Here is a 24,972-nt window from a genome sequence, read left to right as displayed (position 1 = left end):
GTGCAAAAACACATAAAAAATGCTACTTATGAACATAGCCCAAGGTGTGGAGGAGTATTTTTGTTTTTGGTTATTTATTTTACCTTATACACAAGTCTTTACCCTGGACAGGATGTTCTTTAACATATTTCACAGGAAAGCAGTTTCAGTTTCGTTTTTGAACGTTTTATTGTGAGCCCGTAAAAGTGGCTTAATACCTCTGACCACGTTGTTGACAGCAGTGACCTGGGGGTCAAAAATGCTTCCTGGGGCGATCCCCATACTGTCCCCATGTCATTTGAGCACTGTCACTATTGTTTTGGCCACTTTTTAGGCTTTCTACAGACTGCCGGGGGTGCTGGCACAAAAATGCTCGGGTCTCCCATAGACTAACATTGGGCTCGTTGCTCGGGTCGAGCACCCGAGTATCACGGTGAGCTCGGCCCGAGCTTCAAGCACCCGAGCATTTTAGTGCTCTCTCAACACTAATTAAGATCAGAACTTTTACTGGTCCATTACAAAACTTCAACTTTATTCTTTAACCATTCTTTTGCAGAATGACTTGTGTGGTTTGGGTCATTGTCTTTCTGTTTGTCTTGAAATTTAGCTCCTGGACAGATGCCCTGACTGTTTCTTTTAGAATTTGCTTATAATATTCATAATTCACTGTTCCATCAATGATGGGAGATGTAGCAAATGACGTCCAAACCATGATACTACAACCAACTGTGTTTCACAAATTGAATGAGGTTTTTATGGTGTATTGAAGAGTTTTTCTTTCTTAAAACATAACAAATTTGATTTAAACCATAACACTCTATTTTGATCTCATCCACCCACAAACATTGTTCTAATAACCTTCTGACCATTCTGGCTTGTCCAAGTGATCTTTAACAAACTGCAGATGGACAGCAATGTTTTTTAAGAGAGCAGTGGCTTCCTCCTTGCAATCCTGCTATGTGTACCATTGTTGTTCAATTTTCTCCCATTTGTAAACATTAACATTTCCTAATTTGAAATAGGGCTTTAGTTGTTTAGAGATTACCTTGGGTTCCTTTGTGACATCTGACTACTATATGCCTCTGTGGCGCCCCTGAGGGTTCGACCGCCACAGGAATGCTGCACTTCTTCAATGGAGTGTGGTGTTCCTCCTCTGAGGTAAGGCCCGTGTGATGGTAGTGATCTAGCCTTTTGCATCCAGCACCACATTTCCACCAGAGGGAGCTAGTATACACTAGGTGCTGCTCCCCTGGTTACAGGGAGACTGGGGAACACTAAGTGGTAGGAACCAGTTAGTGGGTGTGGGTGGAGGAACAACTAGTTGGTTACACTTCAAATCTAGTACTTAATAGAATGCCATCTTTGATCTTGGTCCTAGTTAGTTAGTCGGTTCCTCTCTGGTCCATCAGTCTAGCCTTTGCTAGTCTGTCGGCTGTCACTATGCTGTCAAAATACTGGGTGTAATGTGACTTCCCTCCGGGAGCGCAGATCCTGTGTGGGCCTGCACCGGCATGGGACACAGCCCTCGTACCCCGATCCATGGGACGAGAGGTAGGTTGCAGACAAGGAATGTCTCAACCCGGCCGAGGACCAGGATCAAGAAGGCCCGGGAGCTTTAGAGTGTGGCTCCCTAGCAAATGGGTCCCGGGGAGGATGCAGACGGAGCGGAGCACGCCACCTGTCCTCGCCTACCTGATCTATTCAGAGGGATTCCGGCTGCAAGAGGGGTACCGGCCCCCGACACCCGACCTCATACTCTACGTCCAGGACGGGAAAGCCCGGTTAGGCCCTGAGGATCCCACCGGGCGTCGGATGGAGAGGAATTGCCACCCGAGCCCTACACCTGAGAGGAGCTCAGAGGGAGACCCGGCCTATCTACACACGCACAGACTGGAAAGGGTGAAGTCTGTAGTGTAGGAACACTCTGGTGCAGGGTCGCTACCAAACACTGGATTTCCTCGGAGGTAGTCTGACCCCCTGGTCCCTGGTGGCCGCAGAACTCCGCGGGGAGCAGGGAGTCGCCTTCCCGCTAACATCTCTGAGTGAGTAAAGCTTTGGAAGTTAACCCCTATGGCCTCCGGACTGTTCATTACGCGCCATACCACGCGACGCGGTGCCCGTACTCCCTGCGCTACTGCTACCCCCCTTCATCCTGTTTGTCTGCCCTGAGCCCTTGCTCCGCCTGTGGGGAGCAGTGAGAACTTTAGCCGCCATGACACCTGGCCTCAGCGGACTGTAGCGGCGCTGGTGACCCTTCACCAGGCATCCCAGGTGGCGTAGTCGTTAATCAGCCACTCAACCCGGAATAGCCCACACCATCTCTTTCTAATGTGACGGCCCTGAGCACGGGTCGGGCCCGGGCCACGGCTGCATCCCATCTCTTCAACACAGGGCCCGACACAGAGTCCCCCAACACCCAGGGTAAAACACGGGCTTTCTGAGTAGAGGCGTCACACCTCACTGAAGGAGTGATCTTTGTTGGTTAACTACTCATGGGGAGGGTAATAATGGTCATGAATTTCCTACATTTGTACACAATTTAACTGTGGATGGTTTATAGATCAGTTTGTAACTTTTTCCAGACTGATGAGCAACAATAACTCTGTTGTGAATATCAGACTTTGATAGATCCCAATTCTTTTAATAGTACAGGACATCCATTGACTCTAATTTCATATTCAAATTATCTGATAATCTTAAGAACTCGGCAAACACAGATGACGGTTTGGTAGTGCGATCACTGAGCTGTTGTTGATAAATCCTGCTGCAAGTCGTACAGCATTATGTTGCAAATGTGGAGAGGATATGGTGCCTTCCAACGGATGGGACCGTTCAATTCTATTGGGTGTGATACTGGTGGGGGTGGAAGATGATACTGGGGAAGGAATAATATTTGGGGGTGCAGGATGTCACTAGAAGAAAAGTGGATGTGAAGAATGGTGATATTAGGGCAAATCCGAGGCGGATACCATTGGTGTAACCTGTGCAGACACTCAAAGGCCCAAGAGATAAGAAGTCCCACTACTCCCTCCATATTAGGTTGAATTGTGCATTATGTGTAATAGGAAAGGTCCCATATATTGTTCTTGCACATGTTCTCTCTAACTGTCCACTCATGGGGAAGATGAAATTGGAGTGGGAAGAGATGATGAGGAGAAATATAATACTAAAAGAAGGAAGGGATAATGCCAAAGGGGAGATTAAGCCAAGGAGTGGGGTTAGATTATACTTATACTTGGGGCAGACTGGAGTGAGATAATATCTTGAAAAGGTGAGGGTGGATAGCGCTGAACTGTGAGAGGACATTAGACATCGTAAGAAGAAGAGCTAATTTGGGGAGGGAGATTAGCCTTAAATGATATGGGGAGCTAATTTGGGGAGGGAGATTAGCCTTAAATGATATGGGGAGAAATTATCTTTAGATAATTGTAAAGTGGACAGACTATCTTTGTTTGTTAAATTAGCAAGATGAAGGTAATGGAGGTATGAACGTATATCTACAAATTATAAAGGGTTTACAAATCTATAGGTCTGTATAGGAACAACATATTTAAAAAAAAAATGCCAAAAAAATTTGCTTCTACGATGCCAACCTGTCAAGAATTAAATCACTCAGCTACCTTTCAAAAGGAAAACATACCAAAATAAGTCATGGATTTCATTTACATGTGTTCTTTGGTTAAAATTCTTAGTATTCATCTTGTTATTATGTGATATATTTTTGTTGATTCAGCAATTCTATTTTTAACCATATTTCATTTCCTCCTAAAGAAAGATACCATGGACATTGATATTAAAATGGAGATCAACAAGTTTCTTAACAATGAAAACTGGGACTCTGATAAGCTGAAAATCATTCTTGAAAATGTTGCCTTTCCCGAGGATAAAGAAGATTGGCTCTGGACTCTGGTTGTGGTATGACATCATGTTTAATTTTTAGTATTTTGCAAATATTCTCAACTTAAGGACCATTACTGGTAAACAAGTTTTAGCAATTAGGCTGTGTGCCCACGATGAGTTCTTCAAGCGTTTACGCAGCGGAATTTCCACAGCGTAAATGCTTGGGAAACGCTTGGTAAACCTTCCCCCATGGTCTCCAATGCAATTCCGCACTTTCAATGCCCATGCTGCGGATTTTTCCGCAGCGTTTATGCTGCGCTCAAAAATCCGCAGCATGTCCATTAATTTTGCGGAAGCGCAGCATTTTCGCCGCCATTGACTTGCATTAGAACGCGCCAATTCCGCAAGACTGCATCTGTACTTGCGTAATTGACGCGTTCTCATGTGCGGATGGTACCCGGGTGTGGAGGACAGGAGACTCTCCTCCACACCCAGGTACCATAAAAAAAAGAATGAAATAAAAAATAAAGATTATATTCACCTTCCGATGGCCCCCGGACTCCTTCTCTTCGCTTGCCAAAAGATCGCGCAGGACTGAAGGACCTGCGCTGACGTCAGTCATGTGACTGCAGGTCTTTCAGTACAGCGTACCGCGATCTGCTGGCAGCCAGCACAGGAGCGCAGCAAGACTGCGGGGGCCATCGGAAGGTAAGTATAGGTTTATTTTTTTATTTTTAACCATTCTCTCGGGTCACACTATATAAATCCATGCCGTTTGCATGGATTTATATAGTGTGACCTAGTTGTCAGAAGCACTTTCCAAGTGATGCTAAAATCGCTTGGAAAGCGCTTGTCAACCCGCATGCGGAAATGCCAGTGAAGAGCGCTTCATTTCCGCATGTCCCTGGCAGGAAAATGCAAGTACAATCCGTATGTACAATCCGCATGTACAATCCGCATGTACAATCCGCATGTACAATCCGCATGTACAATCCGCATGTACAATCCGCATGCATTTTTTCAGCCAGGGAGATGCAGAAACGCTCAGGAAAAAAATCCTGAGCATTTCTGCATCGTGGGAACATAGCCTTACTTAAGGGAACATGAAGGATTGTTACAGCCAAAAATGTTAAGCTTTTATTATGGGTGGTTTCTTTTGCCCTATAAGTTTGCCCAGGGTCACTTAAATTATTTAAACCTGGTAGATGGAAATTACAAATGCCAAAATAATTTACTGTATCTGCCAATTTCTGTTGTCCCACTGATGGACTGCAGAGAAGAGCAAGGGTTGAATCGATGGCAAGAAGAAGCAATAAACTTATATAAACCCACGTGCCCTACCTGTCTTTGTGAGGGGATAGGTATAGCAGGAGCAATTTGTGTGGCAGATGGTACCAGATAGTTTGGGATTCATACTCTGATGGACAAAATAAGTAGGAAGACTAATAAAATACAGATGTCAATATAAAAGGCAATGCTTAGGATCCTTATAAGTAGAGTGCACTCTGAGGTTAATCACTGACTCTGTGGGAGCAAAAGATTAATGTTGAATGTTATGTTTGTAAGGTTGACACATCACACAAAAAACAGTTAGTGGTTCATGGTGCTATTGTGAAACCTTATGGAGCAATGTAGCCCATCAGTGAGGGGACATAGATTATGGGAAAAGTCTCTAATTTAAATAAATTAAAAGACTAAAATGTTTGGCCGACTGCGGCTTCTGCTGGCAAAAGCATCTGTTTTCCATGAGCAAGACCAATGCAATCAGCGGATCACTATGGTGCCATTTCCTACTTGATATATACTGGTGTCTGGTCTCTTTATTGAAGGGTAGGAAAAGGCCATTTAACATCCCCTGGAACAGACCTGCAGTAATTTATCATATGACAACTAAAGCTGCTTTAGAATAAATACAATATAATGCAATGTACGACAGCACAACTTCCTCAGAAACAGCAAGAATAATAAAAAAAAAAAAAAAAGCTTTGTCTTTTTGTTTCTTATTTTTAGGGCGGTGTAATCCTGTGTGTCTTGATGTTATTAATGCCATTTTTTTATTGGAGAAGACCAGTTCAAGTAAGCCTTGCTTTACATATTTGACACCTTGGTGGTGGAATAGTTTGTTTATACGCCAATCTTGTTAATCAACTGGCAATGTCCAATTCATGACTTTTTTTCTGCTGCACTTAAAGTTTCAATATTTAGTTTAAAAAAACACATCACCTAGCTGCACAGAAAAACATTGATGCTTGTGCATATCCCCACTCTGTGCTTGTATACACACATCCTCCCATGACCAAGATCCTGCACAACTATTTATGCCTTTGCTTTCACGTATGGACATCTTCCTGTGTGATCACTCACACACAAGTGCATTTAGAAATATGGCCAATGTCAAATAACCATAAAACCCTTACTGTTCACTCAGTGCTTGAACGATCATCTACACGTGCCTAGTATTTGATTTTTTTCTTACAGGGCTAAGAAGTGACAGGCAAGCAGTTGCTAACTACCTGCCTGTTCTGCCTGATGCCAGCTCAGAGCAGTCTCAGACTTCTTGTCAACAATTTTGCTGCTTCACATCCACAGAGCAGCTTTTCTTTTGGGCTACTCTATCAACGGGGCGTGACTACCGACGTCATGCTGATTGACAGCCAGCTCCTCACAGTTATGTGACTTCAGCAGTCACACCTCGTCAACAGAGCTCAACGGAAGAGAAGCAGCTGCTCTGTTGATGTAACATTACCGGAAGCTACAGAATTGTTGGCAGATGAAGTCTCTGACCACTCTGAGCTGGCAGAGATCAACCCAGAGGACAGCAGGCGGGTAGGTAGCAACTACTAGCCTGTAAGTTCTTAGGTCTATGAGAAGAAAATAAAATAGTTCCAGACAACCCCTTTAGTAGTGTTTTCCAGTAAACTACCATTGCTTTATTTATAGAATGAAGTAATAAATGAAGCAGAAAAACCAGAAGATAACAATGATTACATAGAGGATCAAATTTCTACCCCAACACCTGAAACAGGACAAAATGTCCAATATTTTAGAAGTGAACGGCGTAGCAATGCAGATACTGAGCAGAATGAGAAGGATAAGTGCCCCAGTCAACATTTACAAATGTCGCCCAAGTTTGCACAAACACAAGATGAAGACCCTGACGAAAGTCAAGAGCAAGAGAACTTTATTTCAGCAGAGGTTAATCGAGCTGATGTAAGTACTTTTAAAATGTGAAGACATTCATAAATCTTAGCAGACATAGTGGCCATTTTTGTTAATTTTCTTACCTCTAAGATTTGGGCCTCAAGCAAAAACCTTTTAACAATCGTTAGAATAAACAATTATATAATTATCTGAAAATTCCTTGAATTCCCTTCAGCTGGGTTACTTGATCTCATAGTGACACCTTGGAATTATAGGTCTTTAAGTTCTCTGAAATGGGGTCACCAAAAGTTCCTATATGATGAAATTCTATGGACTGTACCACACAAGTTGTCCATGGGAGGACAGAATTTCTCATCACAGTTTGAGGATGATTGAACAGCTCCTTTGACAAAAATTATAATGAAGCTGATCATTCGGCTTCTCAGACTGTATACTAATAATCTTTTAGCATATTTAAAATATAGAGTAAAGAATAATCCTACTGTCCTTTCATTATAGATAATAGTGGATCTAGATGTCCTTGGGATACTGTGGTGATGCGTCATTGGATTCATAGAGAATAGAAGGGAACAATCTGAGTGAAATCTGGAACTCGACACATTACTTTGCATTGATGTTATAAAACGTCAATGCAGTATAAGTAGCTTACTCAAGATCAGGCACCTGTCTGGGTGTGGAGATGCTGTCAGACACAGCCAGACTCCATACAGAGAAGATAAACCTGGTCTATCTTCTCGATTCCTGTATACACAGTGCTGAAGTAGCACTGTGTATACAGATTAGGAAGCAGTAGCACTTACTGAGCTTCCTCCTCCACACCCAGTAAACATTTGCTGTTTAGGGAGGGAACAAAAGCTGCTGGTTCCTTGGAGACCCAGACAACTTTACTATGCAGACAGGATCCTGAAACTCCCCTGTAATTGGGGCTAATATACCAGCCCCAGTTACAGGGAAAATCGGCAATAAAAACAATGTATTAATATGTTAAAATACCCCCCAAATGTGTACATTATACAGGGCACAATGTGTAAAATGAGAAAAGATAAATAAAAAAAGCAAAAATAAAATGGAAACTAAGCAGAAATAATAAAAAAAACAAAAACTAGAAACGAAAGAGAATCTGCCAGCCTGAATCACGGTTTCTAGCACTGTCCTGATTGGAAAAAAAAATATGTTCAATATCTAAAAATATTTTTTTACGGAAAGTGAAACACACTTTAAAATGTTTTTGTCGTCATTAAAGAAAAAATATTTAAAAAAGTAAATAGAAATGTATTTCCTATTTTTCTATATATTTTCTCTCGATATCAGTTAACAAAAAAATATAAAAAAAGACATTAAAACATAAGACCTGTGTATCATAAATAAAAGGGGCACAAACTATTTGAATATTCGAACAAAAAAATTTTTTTAGAGCCCATAAAAGCTTATGTATAATAAAGCCCAGAAATGTGCCTGGTCAGAAAGGGGCCGGTCATGAACTGGTTAAGCATGGGTCTCTGCCGTTCAGAAATGACTGTCTCTAGCTGTTTCCGCGAGCCTATGCTTGGATGCATGTGTCTGCAATTAACGGTCACTGCAACTTACACTGTGTAGAATATGTTCTTTTATGTTTACAGATATATTGAAAAGTGTAGATGTCTATAGTGTTCTTTGCAGCTGGGGCTGTGTAAACATTTTCTCAAAGGATAACCCACATTTGTTGCATACAGTCTTTGGCACATCAGTCTATACTTTAGGTAAATTTTCCTGGAATATTTCATACCATACACAACAGATGTGGTGTGAATTAAGCCTTTGTCTCCTACAATCGTTATCCCCTACAAATGATCTACCTTTTGATGACTACAACTTTTATGCAGACCATGTTTCTTTGGTGATATTTTTTTTAGTCGAATTTGTGAATTATTTCTTTGTGTTTCTCTAAGCCAGTGGTCTACTAGATTATTACAAGGGATGGAAGGCCTCTTCTATAATGAGAGGTTAGATAAATTGGGCTTGTTTAGCTTAGAAAAAAGAAACGTCAGGTGCTATCCCATTTATGTGTGTAAATGCATGTGGTCAATATAAAGGACTGGCACATGACTTACTCCTACCAAGGACCTTACATAGGACCAGGAGCAGTGGCGTACCGCCAATGGCGACAGACCACGCAACTGCTATGGGGCCCGTGAGCCGTGGGGACCCCATAGCAGTCCAGGGGTGGACATACCGCCGCCGGTGCAGCTGCACCGGGTCCCCACCATGCAACTGCACCAAGGGGCCCGCAAGGTGCAGCTGCTCCCAGCAACGCGGCGGTCAGGGAGCGATCCCTGCAGCTCCGCTGTTGTCAGGAGGAGAATAGCAGCGGAGCTGGAGGGTTCGTCCTCTGCTTCCTCCCTGACCCAGGCGCGCGCAGCTTGATGACGTCATCATGCAGCGCACGCCTGGGTCAGGAAGAAAGCTGCCGGCAACCAGGAGGATGCTGCTGCAGGGGAGCGAGCTGAGGTAAGATGTTTTTTTTTTACTGAAATGCTGGGGAGGGGAGGTGGGGGGAGAGCAATGGTGGGATAGTGGGGCTGGGGAGAGGAATGATGGGGCTGGGGAGAGCAATAATGGGGCTGATGGGGCTGGGGAGAGGAATAATGGGGTTGATGGGGCTGGGGAGAGCAATAATGGGGCTGATGGGGCTGGGGAGAGGAATGATGGGGCTTGGGATAGGAATAATGGGACTAATGGAGCTGGGAAGAGGAATAATGGGATGGTAGGGCTAGGGAGAGCAATTATGGGGCTGGGGAGAGGAATGATGGGATGGTAGGGCTAGGGAGAGCAATGATGGAGCTGGGGAGAGGAATCATGCGGCTGGGGAGAGGAATAATGGGGTTGATGGGGCTGGGGAGAGGAATGATGGGATGGTAGGGCTAGGGAGAGCAATGATGAGACTGGGGAGAGGAATGATGGGGCTGGGGAGAACAATGATGGGGCTGGGGAGAGGAATAATGGGGTTGATGGGGCTGGGGAGAACAATAATGGGGCAGATGGGGCTGGGGAGAGGAATAATGGGGTTGATGGGGCTGGGGAGAGCAATAATGGGGCTGATGGGGCTGGGAAGAGGAATGATGGGGCTTGGGATAGGAATAATGGGACTAATGGAGCTGGGAAGAGGAATAATGGGTAGGGCTAGGGAGAGCAATTATGGGGCTGGGGAGAGGAATGATGGGATGGTAGGGCTAGGGAGAGCAATGATGGGGCTGGGGAGAGGAATCATGGGGCTGGGGAGAGCAATGATGGGGATGGTGGGACTGGGGAGAGGAATAATGGGGTTGATGGGGCTGGGGAGAGCAATAATGGGATGGTAGGGCTAGGGAGAGCAATGATGAGGCTGGGGAGATGAATGATGGGGCTGGGGAGAGCAATGATGGGGATGGTGGGGCTGGGGAGAGGAATAATGGAATTGATGGGGCTGGGGAGAAGAATGATGATATGATGGGGCTGGGCAGAGCAATAATGGGGCTGATAGGGCTGGGGAGAGGAATGATGGGGCTGGGGAGAGGAATGATGGGGCTGGGGAGAGGAATGATGGGGCTGGGGAGAGGAATGATGGGACTGATGGGGCTGGGGAGAGCAATGATGGGGATGGTGGGGAAGGGGAGAGCAATGACGTGTTGCTGGGAGAGAGCAATGATGGGGGTGCTGGGAGAGCGCAATGATGGGGGTGCTGGGACAGAGCAATGGTGGGGGGCTGGGAGAGAGCAATGATGTGGGGCTGGGAGAGAGCAATGATGGAGGTGCTGGGACAGAGTAATGATGGGGGTGCTGAGAGGAAATGATGGGGGTGTTGGGAGAGCGCAATGATGGGGGTGCTGGGAGAGAGCAATGATGGGAGTGCTGGGAGAAGCAATGATGGAGGTGCTGGGACAGAGCAATGATGGAGGTGCTGGGACAGAGCAATGATGGGGGTGCTGGGACAGAGCAATGATGGGGGTGCTGGGACAAAGCAATGATGCAGGTGCTGAGAGAGAGCAATGATGCTGGTGCTGGGAGAGGGCAATAATGGGGGTGCTGGGAGAGAGCAACGATGAGGGTGCTGGGACAGAGCAATGAAGGGGGTGCTGGGACAGGGCAATGACGGGGGTGCTGGGAGAGAGTAATGATGGGGGTGCTGGGAGAGAGCAATGACCAGGGTGCTGGGAGAGAGCAATGACGAGGGTGCTGGGAGAGAGCAATTATGGGGGTTTCACTTTGCTTGTACTGTGAAGCCTTGTATGTTTGCCGTGTGCACATAGCCTTACAGTTAATTGGGGAGAGTCACAGAGACTGAATAATTTATATTATTGGCCGGTGCAAATTATAGTTAATGGGGGGCACAGTGCTGCTTATCACTTTATATTTTGATTACTAAGTGGCTAATAGTATATTAATGGGGGGGTTACATATCTGTATTCGAGGACGCAGAGCTGGGGAGACACATGTATACATACAATATATGTGACCTTGTTATTTTCTAGGCTGGAGATCATCATGACAAGATGAGTTGTGGCTGGGAGATGTCGACATGAAGGTCTGACCAGATGGAGAAGAAGCAGCAGAAATCGGCTCTGATCAGATGAGACATCAGCGGTAAGTGCCTGGATGTAAATATTATTCTATATCTGCACTGTGTGACTTGGAGTGATAATGTTATCTGTAAAATCCCTTAGGCCACATTCTCACATTTGTGTGAAATGTCCGTGTGCTGCCAGATCTTTTTATCGGATGGTCCACGGACTCGTACAGTTTTATAGATCCATTCACACATCCATGAAAATCACGTATCTGAGAATGAGATCTAAGAGGGTCAGAGAATGTCCTGCTCTGATCCGATTTTGCGGATTAGAATAGGACATGCTCAATGCGTCAGTAAAACAGGGCAGCACACAGACACTGCACACAGATGCACGAATGTAGCCTTATTATGTATAGCACAGTCCCTTAGTATATAGTGTACTCACTTATTATGTATAGCGCCATCCTTAGTTATATAGTTTCCTCTTTTATTATGTATAACACCCTCCCTTATTATGTACCATCCTCTCTAGCGGCTCACAGTTGGGGGATCATACTGTGTTGGGGTCAGCATACTTTACCCTGGGAGTTAAGGGGGGGTACAGTAGGGTCATTATACTGTGCATGTGGAGGAATTCACCATGGGGGTTTCATACTGTGTTTGGGGGGCCCTTTTATTGGCATCACACTTTATGGGGCAATGAAAGAGAGATCTAGGACGTCAGCAGGAGGAAAATTACTATGTAAAGGATGGAAAGTTGTGAGATCTGATCTTTGGTGACCCCGACAATTATTTAAATGTTTTTTGGTGGTGGGGGGGGGGGCCCAATTAGAGCTTCTGCTATGGGGCCCCATGATTCCTATGTACGCCCCTGACCAGGAGACATTGGTTACTTGTGAAGGAAAGGTGATTACGGAAGCTAACTAGGGAAGGCTTCTTTACAGTCAGAGCAGTCAGACTGTGAAATGTCCTACCACAAGCAGTAGTAATGGCAGACACTATAACAACTTTTAAAAAAGGCTGAATGCTTTTCTGACATTGTGGATTATAAATAATCTAGCGATACAGAATGTGGAGGAAGGTTGAACTTGATGGACCTAAGTTTTTTTTTTTTTCAACCTATGTAACTCCATAAAATCTAAATTCAGCTGCTACATGAATGGTCGACCGCCACTTCATTCATACTGCTCCTCACCAAAATAATGAAGGTGAAAAAACACAAGGGACTCTGGACATTCAATGTAGTGATAGTTAAAATTTTCACCCTTTTCTCGCCTTTTTTTTAGTCCTTATTTGGTTATTCAAATCTTCATAAATAAAGCACAAAAATACAAAAAAATGAAATGCAGTCATAGAACTCATTTTGAAGGCGGTCTAGAACAACTTGAGCCTATATTGAAGACATATTGAAAACTCACATCTCAATATACAATGCAATGTCAGTTTTGTTTTTTAGGTTTTTGGTTACATTTTGACTTCTTTATTTATAGTCTCTAATGTATCGGAATGGAGAACACGAGGACACATCAAATGCAGAGGAATATAGTTTATTCCAAACACTTGTGGCCACCGGACGGAATGATGGTTTAGAAATTGTCAGAAGTGAAAACCAGACAGCACCAGACATTCTGCAGCATGAGGAAGATTTATATTCTGGGTTTCCTTCACAAAAATCGCCTCTATATAAAAATCAAAGTGTTGTGCAAGCATGCTTGCCTGGACAATTAAACCGTAGTTCTTCATCACCAAATGTAGAAATAAAAGATGATGCATCTGTGGAATCTGACCAAACACTTTCACATGTAAGTACATTTTTAATACAAAAATTATTGAGGTCACTTTTGCTGATCACTGGGGGGGTTCGTCTGAGAATGCAACTCTGTGGAGTCCCGTCTTTAAAGGGGTTGTCCAGTCCGAATCGATAAGTCTGCAGTCTTTCTGTGTGACTGCAGACTTATGAATCCCCCCAGCACACACTCTCTTCCATACACTAGTCGGTCAGTCGCCTCACTAGGCGGGGCACGGCCTCGCTCAATGAAAGCTAGCTTCTCTATCTCTCTACCCTCTTTTTTTTTTTTCTTTCCCATATTGCTTGAAACCTGTTGCCTACTTAGTATTGTGGAATGTCCTTCTTAAGTAGTTTTCCTTTAATTGGGCTCACCTGGCAAACTAATAATCACAGGTGTATGAGATTGATTTCAGTGATCCAAAGAGTCCCGAGACACAATACCGCCCATGACTTTATTTGAAAAGCAAAAAATTACATCTTTATGACACTTAACGCTAATTTGCATAATAATATGGAACGCGGTGTAGTGTTTATACCTAATACACACATCTTACTGACAAAAAAGTCATGATTACTTTTTTACTGTTGGTTATTTGGCGCCCATGTGTATTTTTCATATGAGCAGATCAAGTGCCTCCATCTTTCACAGTTGTTATCACATGACCTGTTATTCATGCATTTTGATCTAAGTTACAGATTTGTCAGGAACTATATATTTTCCCATTACCCCATAAATCTGTTCACTATAAGTTATGGAAGAAGATTGGTTGCATTATGTTATTATCCCGTTGATGGAAATTATGTTGCAGATTTAGAAATGATAGTGGTCAGGATGATGGATAGAAGGTCTCCTTCAATTTAATGAGAATTGCACTGCTTTATTCACATATAAAAGAAAGCTGAGGAGGTCCAATACATTTTCACAAATCTAAAATCTTGCCCTTCCTCTCCCCATACATATTACACATATTTATCATTTAATCTGCAACATATTGTACTACATTAGCATTTATTTGTAAAGCCAGATATTGCATCACATATGGCTAATACCATCTGTGTGTGTCTCTTTTATCTCTCCAGCTCCTACATAGACCTATGTGTCTATATAGTTAGTCTACAACAATCAATGTTTAGTCTGATCTCTCAGTCATATTCCCTTTGTTTTGTTCCATAGCTCTTAAAGGGAACCTGTCATCTGGCTTTCACCCCCAAACTCTTTATATGTGCATGTAGCTCTTTGAATCACAAGTCCAGCAATACCTTTACGTGGCCAGTCTGTTCCTCCGATACAGCATTTGAATTGATATACAAATGTTCACCAATACCTTCAATCTTTTAATTCTAAGGTGTATAAGGGGAAAAAAAAAAAAAAGGAAAAATTTCAGCTCACCATGCATATGCCATAGGGGTCCACTGGTGCACGGAAATCCTTGGTAGCAAATCCAGGAATGAGAAGCAGTAAGAAGTAGATTAGAGAAACTCCAGCACCTTCTCCGTATCCATCACAAGAGATGTAAAGTTAAAACGTCCATTTTATTAGTTCCATTAAAAAAGCGTCATATGTAAGGCTATGTGCCCACGTAGCAGATTTGATGCAGAGCGTTTTTGCCTCTCTCTGGCAGAAAAAAAACGCATGCAGATTTACATGCGTTTTTTCTGCCAGAGAGAATTGTTTTTTCAGTGTTTTTACATGCGTTTTTTCAAGCAGTTCTCCAAGCGATTTTGAGCATCACTTGGAAAGTGCTTGACAAGTTGGTCACACTATATAAATCCATGCAATCGGCATGGATTTATAATGTGTGAACAACTGATGCTTTAAATGTTGCATTTATAGTAAAGAGAAGAGAATTAAAATGTTAAAAAAAAAAACAAAAAAAAAAAACTGTATACTCACCTCTCCGGTCTGCTCCCGGCCGCGTCCTCTCTCTTCGGCGTCCCGCAGTGTACTGTCAGGACCTGCGGTGACGTCATTTAGTCAGCTGATGGTCACGCGACCATCACCTGACCTCCGACGTCAGCGGTCGCGTGACCATCAGGTGACTAAATGACGTCACCGTAGGTCCTGACAGTACACCGCGGGACGCCAAGGAGAGAAGACGTGGCCGGGAGCAGACTGGGGGCCGCCACAGAGGTGAATATACAGGTTTTGTTTATTTTTAACTTTTTTATTTCTTTTTTTCACCGCGTGGTAGCCGGGATGAAGAGGAGTTGTAGTCTCCTGTTCATCCTGGGTACCACACGCACCGCGATTACGCTGAAAATTCGCCGCCATTGAATTTAGTTGAAACACAGCAAATCCACGTATACCTGCGGGTTTGCTGCATTTCAATGTTCCTCAATGGCCGTGAACTTGCAGCGTAATCGCGGTAGAAATGGTCATGCTGCGTTTTGCAACGCAATGCGAATTCGGCACGCAAATTAGCGCATCATGTGCACAGCACATCCGAATTCACATTGCTTTGCATGGCAGACTGTTTTACAAGCGTTTTCACAGCCGTAAAAACGCTACAAAAACGCTACGTGGGCACCTAACCTAAGGCAGACCTTACGCGTTTCGAACCATGCAGGGGTTCTTAATTATAGGTTACATTGCTATAGTTAAAAGACATATATATACATATGGACTGAAAACAAAAGAGAAAATAGTGTGGAGACCACAAAGAACAGGAAGTTCATTAGTGAATGAAAATCCTCATGAGGATAATTGCTCAGTAATATGCATAAATTAAACTTATGTGCATGGTATGCTGGCAAATTATGTACACCATTAGAAAAAAGTATCAAAAAATGTACATTAGATCATTGCGAAAATTGAGACCATTGGGAATGTGAGAGTTAAGTTTAAGAATCCATGAGGCTTCTCTGGCTAGGAGAAGCTTGCCTCTATCTCCTCCACGTATTTCTTTGCACCTTGTCTATACCAATAACCTTAAGGCTGTGTGCCCACTATGCGTTTTTTAAGCATTTCTGCAGCGGCAATTCCGTTGCAGAAACGCTTAAAAAACGCTTGATAGAAGGTCTGCCATGTTCCCCAATGATAATCCTCATGTGCTGTGCACATGCTGCGGAAATTTCCGCTGCGGATTATCATTGCGGAAAAATCCGCAGCACTACCAATTATTTTGTGGAAGCGCTGCGTTTTTGCCGCCATTGACTTGCATTGGAACGCATGTAATCCGCATCACTGCATCTGTACATGCGGAATCCATGCGTTTCTATGTGCGGATGGTACCCGGGTTTGGAGAAGAGGAGACTCTCCTCCGGACCCGGGTACCATAGAACCTGTAAAAAAAAGAATAAAATAAAAAATAAATATTATATTTACCTTCTGATGGCCCCCGATGTCCTTGTCTCGGCTTGCCGGCAGCTCACGGTAGACTAAAGGACCTGCACTGACGTCATTTAGTCATGTGACGGGTCACTCGACTGCTGACATCGGCGCAGGTCCTTAAATCTACCGCGAGCTACCGGCAAGCAGAGGCAAGGACTCCGGGGGCCATCGGAAGGTAAGTATATATTTATTTTTTATTTTTTGACATTCTCTCGGTCACACTGTATAAATCCATGCTGGTTGCATGGATTTATATACACTGTGTTCCAAATTATTATGCAAATAATATTTTCTCAGATTTTCCCAAATTACCTATATGAATTGCAGTCATTGTAATTTTCCAGTCAAATAACTATTAGCGTACAATTGAAAGGTTTTTGTACAACTGCCTATGATAACAGTATATTTAAAAAAAAAAGTAAAAAACTCAAACTGCACTCAAAATGCATGTTCCAAATTATTATGCACAGCCGAGTTTTCAACCTTTTCATTTTAATAAAGAACAAAAAATTGTCATTTTTGAAATTATAAGAATTAGCAGGTTATTACAAACTGAAATCAAACAGTTTTCAACTCAAAACTTTATTCTAGGTGATGTTACATTTGCACATAGGACCCCTTGTTCGAAAGGAGCTTCTGAACTCTCTCGTCCATTGAATTTGTCAGGTTTTGGATGGTTTCTGTTTCAATTGTTTTGCATGAGGACATTATACCCTCCCAGAGCTGTTGCTTAGATGTGAACTGCCTCCCGCCATCATAGACACTCCTTTTGATGATGCTCCCGAGGTTCTCAATGGGGTTGAGGTCAGGGGAGCATGGGTGCCACACCATAAGTTTGTCCCCTTTTATGCCCATAGCAGCCAGAGATGCAGATGTGTTATGTGCAGCATGAGACGGGGCATTATCATGCATGAAATGATCTCGATGGTCAAGATGGATGGAGTGGAGGATGGCTGGTTGATGGACACCCCATGCAAACACGGCTACGGCGCTAACCAGGAGGAGGTGGAGTAATGTTTTGGGCTGGAATCATGGGGAGAGAGATTGTCGGCCCTTTCAGGATCCCTGAAGGGGTAAAGATGAACTCCATAATGTATGTTGAGTTTCTCAAACAGCACTTCCTTCCATGGTTCAAGAAGAATCATCGTGCATTCCTCAGCAAGATCATTTTCATGCATGATAATGCCCCGTCTCATGCTGCACATAACACATCTGCATCTCTGGCTGCTATGGGCATAAAAGGGGACAAACTTATGGTGTGGCACCCATGCTCCCCTGACCTCAACCCCATTGAGAACCTCGGGAGCATCATCAAAAGGAGTGTCTATGATGGCGGGAGGCAGTTCACATCTAAGCAACAGCTCTGGGAGGGTATAATGTCCTCATGCAAAACAATTGAAGCAGAAACCATCCAAAACCTGACAAATTCAATGGACGAGAGAGTTCAGAAGCTCCTTTCGAACAAGGGTTCCTATGTGCAAATGTAACATCACCTAGAATAAAGTTTTGAGTTGAAAACTGTTTGATTTCAGTTTGTAATAACCTGCTAATTCTTATAATTTCAAAAATGACAATTTTTTGTTCTTTATTAAAATGAAAAGGTTGAAAACTCGGCTGTGCATAATAATTTGGAACATGCATTTTGAGTGCAGTTTGAGTTTTTTATTTTTTTAAAAATATACTGTTATCATAGGCAGTTTCTACAAAAACCTTTCAATTGTACTCTAATAGTTATTTGACTGGAAAATTACAATGACTGCAATTCATATAGGTAATTTCGGAAAATCTGAGAATATTATTTGCATAATAATTTGGAACACAGTGTAGTGTGACCAAGTTGTCAAGCATCTTCCAAGTGATGCTAAAATCGCTTGGAAAGCGCTTGATAACCCGCATGCGGAAATGCATGTGAAGAACACTTCACATCCGCATGTCCCTGGCAGGAAAAACCTCGTGTATAATCCGCATGTGTTTTTTCTGCCTGGGAGATGCAGAAACGCTCAGGAAAAATCCAGAGCATTTCTGCATCGTGGGCACATAGCCTTAGTGTGGAAAGATCACCACAGTGAAAATCAGCAAAATGTTTGCTGAGCCCTGACATGGAGGACTCACTGCATTGGGATTCGGAGTCGCTCCAGTAACATGCTCAGCGATGCGTCTTTTGAGCATGCAGCTAGTGCAACCCACATAAAAATTTTTGCAAGATGTGCACAGTGCTTGATAAATGACAAATGTACTAGAGCAATTAATAAAATGCTTGATATTATATATTTTGCCTGCACTGTCAGTAAATGTATGGGTCTTAAACATAAATTTGCAAATATTACACTTGGTGCCTCCACATTTATAGGATCCATTAATATGAAGCCATGTGTCTGACCTTGGGCTTCTGGTGGACAAAAAAACTTGGAGATAATACATTTCCTATATTGGGGAATTTTTTAGCAACAAAATTAATTCCTTCCTTAAGGATGCTCTGAAGTGCTTTGTCCTGATGTAATATACAAGCATATTTCCGAATTAAATCTGTGATAGCCTGATAGTCTGTACTATAAGCTGTGGAGAAAGTAACTTGTTGCTTATTTCTCTTACATACTGTGTTATTCTCCAGTAAAGATGTTTGCGTTTTGTGAAAGGCTATATTACGGGCTCTGCAAATATGTGTATTTGAGTAACCTCCATGTATAAACCTGCGCTTCAGTATGTCACATTCATGAATATAGCTCTCATCTGTGGAGCATAGACGTCTGGCTCTAATGTGTTCACCTAGTGGTAGGTCTTTAATAGTATGTGCTGGATGACAGCTGTTTTCCATCAATGTCGCATTGCCACGGGTTGGTTTTCTGTACAGACTTGTGTGGATGCAGTTATTGCTGCTGTCCCCAGTTAAATATACATCCAAAAAGGCGGTCTCATTTTGACAGATGTTAATGGTAAATTGTAGATTAAATGTATTGTCATTTAAAAACTGTAGAAACGTGGATAGCATATAAAGTGCCTTATCCTCAGGGGTACGCCAGATCATGATGACATCATCAATATATCTGGCGTACCACCTGATGTAAGGCAAAAAAGGATTGTCGAGAGTGAATATGAAATACTTCCCACCAAGCTACATATAAATTAGCTAATGATGGGGAAAAAGACGCACCCATAGGGCGACCGCAGGTCTGCAGAAAAAAATCTCCATTCAAGTAAAAAATAATAATTAAAGTAACAATTGTATCAAATTTAGTATAAATTCATTTAATTCCTTTGTATAGAGATTGATATTGTTAAGGTGATAGGAGATAGATTGTAATGAGAGATGGTGCGGGATGCTAGTGTATAATGACACAATATCTGTGGTAACCCATCTATCATTACTAGTGTTGAGCATTCCGATACTGAAATATCGGGTATCGGCCGATATTCGCGGTATCGGAATTCCGATACTTAATTCCGATACTTTTGCAATATCGTATACCGGAATCGGAAGTTCCCATAATGCAATGAGCCATTTTCATTTTATTCAGCCAATGAGGATCCTAAGAAGTGTGGGCACATCCTGTTAGGCATGTAGGCATCTTAACTAATGGCATGGCTGTGATTGGCTGCTGAAATGATGTCATGATGCACTATAAAAGCCGCCGCTGCCATTTTGAGCTCACTCTGCTGTGAATTCAGTTAGGGATAGGACGCTGTTGTTCTGAGGGACAGTTTTAGCTACCTATTTGGTCTATTCTGCTTTACCCAAGCTACTTTATAAATCGCTGTGCCTTGCAGCGCTAGTGCACAGTTCTCTGTGCTGTTCATCGCTTTCTGCAAGGTCTCTGTGTGTGAGTGCAGCTCACCCTGTAGTGTGTGCTTCAGCCACGTCTGGTTATAGTGCACTCAGTGTGTGTCACTGCCTCATACATTGTCCTTTTTTGCCAATTCATAATTTTTCCTGATTTCTCCTATTAGTGTGGTGGTTCCATCCGTATTCAGCTAAATTGGTTCCAAACACACTATATAGGAGTAGTTAGAGGAGCCTTTCTGCAGCATTGGGCCCTGCAGCCCCAGCCAGATTAGTATTAGCCTATTTTTTGCAGCCTCATCTATTGCATTGTAGGTTACCTTCCTACATTGTAATAGCTACAAAAAGTTTGTGATACTATCGTTATTACATCTTTAGGCACATCCAGTGTCTTTTTGTGACAAAAAAAACCTAAATAAAGTTCACCAAACACTCCACTTTACAGTTGTGTAGGCCACATTAGCTCATATTAAAGTCTAGTCCACACTTTATAAAATTAGTGTTTCTTATACCTGTTAGCAGCTGTTCAGGAATAAGCACACTAAGCCCTTAGTACTTTTCTGCCTATCTTTATCAGTCTACCAAGATGAAGAAGGCAGGGAGTAAGGCATGTGGTCGTGGGCGTGGAGTTTCTGCAGGGAGAGGACGTGAGGATTCTGTGCCTGCAGGGAGAGGACGTGGGGATTCTGTGCCTGCTGCGGGCAGCATCCCCCAGTTTTACCAGGGAACAGTCCTTTATGCGCAGCTTTGTAGGAGCTAGCCGTACCCCACTGCTGCGGGAGGACCAAATTGAAGCCGTTGTCGGATGGATGGCAGCTAACGCATCGACTTCAATTAGTTCCAGATCCTCTCAGGTCCTGAGCACTGAAGAGCACCCATCTGTCTCTTCACCACCTGCCAAATTGCCCAGGCAGTCAGAGAGCCCTGGACAGGAGCCATCTCTACTTCTGTTCTCTGAATCTCTTGGCTTGGAAAGAGGGGACCAGCCAAGCAGAATTGGAGAATTTGAAGAAGAGGTAGTATGCAGTGATGCGCAACCGTTTTGTCTCTCTGAATCTGAAGAGGCGGGTGGGCCAGTGCCTATGGTCAGCTGCACACCTCAGTACGCATCTGATAATGAGACTCAGGTGCCACTTTCTGGTGCGTACTGTGCTGTCGAGACTACCCAGGAGAAGCAGTTGTTTGAAGAGGGTGGTGTAGATGATGAGGTCCTTGACCCATCATGGCGTAAGGGACAGGAAGGTGGTGGGAGCAGCTCTGAGGAAGAGATTCCCCGAACAGCCCAAAAAGGAGGGAGAGGGAGGGGGCAGACTTGGTTGCCTGTAGCCTCCACTTCGGCACCCATTAGGAGCATGGCTCTTCCAAAATCCAAAGCGGGCGCTCCCAAGACTTGCAGTACCTGGTCCTTTTTTGACACAGTTGCAGATGACATTTGCTTTGTCAAATGCAAGCTGTGTAATCAGAAGGTGAAAAGAGGGAAAAGTGTCAGCAACCTCAATACCACAAATATGTGGAAACATGTGCGGACCAAGCACGTGGTGGAGTTACAAAAACACACTGAAGACCTAGGCCAACCTACAGCGCCACCTACCACCTCTTCAGCTCGTGTTGTAGCCTCTTCCTCCAGCTCACACACAGCTGGTTCGGCTTCCTCACAGGATCGCCATGGAAGAATCTGGCACTGTTGTACAGAGACACAGTGTAATTCCACCCACAGCACCACTTTCCCAGTCATCCTCACACTCCCAGGCCAGTCTACAGCCATCGTTAGCACAGGCATGGGAGAAAAGGCGCCCATACTCGGCAAACCACCCCCGAGCACAGGCTCTGAATGCTGGCATTGCTAAACTACTGGCCCTTGAAATGCTATCATTCAGGCTGGTGGAGACTGACACATTCCGTAACTTTATGGCATTGGCAGCCCCGCAATACAACGTGCCCAGCCGATTTTATTTCAGCAGGCAAGCCGTCCCTGCCCTGCAACATCATGTGGAGGGAAAAATTAAACATGCGCTACAAAACGCCGTCAGTAGCAAGGTCCACCTGACCACCGATGCGTGGACCAGTAAGCATGGACAGGGACGATACCTTTCCCTCACTGCCCATTGGGTAAATGTTGTGGAGCCGGGTACAGATCTTGAGAGTGGCGCTGTACGTGTTCTGCCAACTCCAAGGATTGCAGGAATCCAGTCTGTACACATTGACTGCTCCTCATACTCCAGTTCCTCTGAATCAGCGCTGCAGGAGCCGTCACGGTCTACCTCCACATCGACCCGTGAACGGTTACCTGTTATGGTGACCAATATGAGCACAGCCGTGGCCAAACGTCAACAGGCCGTATTAAAATTAATTTCTTTGGGGAATCGAAGCAACACAGCGCAGGAGCTTGGAATGCCATCAAGCAGCAGAGCGACGTGTGGTTTGTGCCAGCGAATCTCCAGCTAGGCATGGTAGTGTGTGACAATGGCCGAAATCTGGTGGCAGCTCTGGGCCTAGACAACCTCACTCACGTCCCATGTCTGGCACATGTGCTCAACTTGGTCGTGCAGAGTTTTTTGAGGGACTATCCGGATCTTGATGCACTGCTTCACAAGGTCCGCATAAAGTGCGCTCACTTGCGGCGTTCCAGCAATGCAAGATCACGCATTGCAGCTCTGCAGCGCCGATTACGTCTTCCGGAACATCGCATCATATGTGACCTACCCACCAGGCGGAATTCAACGTTACATATGTTGGAGAGGTTGTGTGAGCAGCAGGCAGCAGTAATGGAGTACCAGCTGCAGCAGGCGCAAACAAGTCGCAGTGCGCGCCGTTCACACTTCACCACCACTGAGTGGGCCTCTATGAAGGACATTTGCCACGTTTTGCGTGCCTTCGATTATTCCACGCGGATGGCGAGTGCAGATGATGCACTAGTCAGCATGACTATCCCCCTTATCTGCCTGCTTGAAAAAACACTGCAAGCACTAAGGGACGAGGTTTTGGAAGAGGTGGAGGATGAGGAGTCACAAATGCCATCTGCTTCTCTACAGTCTGCGCAACGTGGTTCCTCACAAAGGCCTAGGCAGGGGACACTTTGTGAGGATGAGGAGGAGTCAATGGATGAGGAAGACATCTGTCCAGAGGAGGGAGGTACACAATGCTCTAGTAGTCAGTATCTAGAGCGAGGGTGGGGTGATGCAGAGCAGGCAGAGATCACGCCTCAAGCAGGGGACAGCGTTTCTTGGCCAGTTGGCAGTCTGCAGCACATGGTTGATTTCATGCTGCAGTGCCTGAGAAACGACCGCCGCATCGCCCACATTCTCAACACGGCTGATTATTAGGTGTCCACCCTCCTAGATCCTCGCTACCGGGACAACTTACAAAGCCTCATAACACCGTTGAACCGGGAGCGTAAAATGCGGGAGTACCAAGACGCACTGGTGCATTCCATCATGTTCTCCATTCCAACCGAGAGCGGTGCTGCTAGTGCTTTACAAAGCAGCTCAGTGCGTCGAGGCAGTGGAGGAAGCTCTGCACAAAGAGGGAGCAGAAGCAGTGCCTCAGCACAAGGCAAGACCAGTACGGCCGAAATGTGGCAAAGTTTTGTGTCCCCGCCGCCACAAATGTCTACACCATCACAGACGGCTCCAGTCAGCAGGAGGCAACGTTTCCGTCAGATGGTGACAGACTACATGTCTTGCCCTCTTAGTGTACTCCCAGACGGCTCTTCTCCCTTCAAGTTTTGGGTCTGTAAGCTAGATACATGGCCAGAGCTAAGTCAGTATGCATTGGAGGTGCTAGCTTGCCCTGCTGCTAGTGTATTATCGGAACGCGTCTTTAGTGCCGCAGGTGGTGTACTAACAGACCGTCGCATGCGACTATCCTCCGATAACGTTGACAGGCTTACTTTTCTCAAAATGAACAAGGCCTGGATCTCTCATGAATTTGCCAGTCCTCTTCCAGAATAAATAATTGTTGGCAAAAGTATCCAGGTCTCCTGTTCTGTTCATGTTTCTACCACCTGAACTGTAATCCCTGAGCTCCAACACCGCCAGTTGGCGCTCGGAAGTGCCATCTGCACAGTCAACACTTGCTGCCGTGTCATTGGGGTTCAGTAACGTCAGCTGTTCCCCGGCTGTGCGGACGGCAATTTCTCCTGCTCTGTCCACATTCTCACTACTACAGATTTTAAAGTTGCTCCAATTACACCTCTGGCTCCTCTGTTTTCAGTATTATCCCTGAGCTCCAACACCGCCAGTTGGCGCTCGGAAGTGCCGTCTGCACAGTCAACACTTGCTGCCGTGTTATTGGGGTTCGGTAACGTCAGCTGTTCCCCTGCTGTGCGGACGGCAATTTCTCCTGCTTTGTCCACATCCACTGTACTACTGATTTAAAACCTCCTCCAAATACACCTCTGGCTCCTCTGTTTTTAGTATTTACCCTGGGCTCCAATACCGCTAGTTGCTGCTCAGAAGTGCCGTCTGCACAGTCAACACTTGCTGCCGTGTTATTGGGGTTCGGTAACGTCAGCTGTTCCCCTGCTGTGTGTCCGGCAAATTCTCCTGCTTTGTCCACATCCACTGTAC

At 44.5% G+C, this 24,972-nt stretch overlaps 1 protein-coding gene across 5 annotated transcripts in view; it reads left to right on the top strand.

The window, feature by feature from the left end:
* The window catches only part of LOC141156357 (uncharacterized), a 131,643-nt gene that overhangs the window by 100,050 nt on the left and 6,621 nt on the right, over positions 1-24,972 (top strand). For 4 of the 5 annotated variants that reach the window (XM_073642546.1, XM_073642547.1, XM_073642542.1 and 1 more), the window contains 4 exons: positions 3,751-3,894; positions 5,830-5,895; positions 6,760-7,029; positions 12,997-13,308. In XM_073642546.1, the coding sequence (XP_073498647.1) occupies positions 3,751-3,894; positions 5,830-5,895; positions 6,760-7,029; positions 12,997-13,308 (792 nt within the window). The remainder of the gene's footprint in view (positions 1-3,750; positions 3,895-5,829; positions 5,896-6,759; positions 7,030-12,996; positions 13,309-24,972) is intronic. The other variant, XM_073642544.1, reaches the window with a different exon arrangement.

Source organism: Phyllobates terribilis, unplaced genomic scaffold (genome assembly GCF_046119375.1).
Source record: "Phyllobates terribilis strain yellow unplaced genomic scaffold, ASM4611937v1 Scaffold_8__6_contigs__length_399053987, whole genome shotgun sequence".
Taxonomy (NCBI): domain Eukaryota; kingdom Metazoa; phylum Chordata; class Amphibia; order Anura; family Dendrobatidae; genus Phyllobates; species Phyllobates terribilis.
Note: the sequence above shows the minus strand (reverse complement) of the source record. Positions and strands in the feature narration are given on the sequence as shown.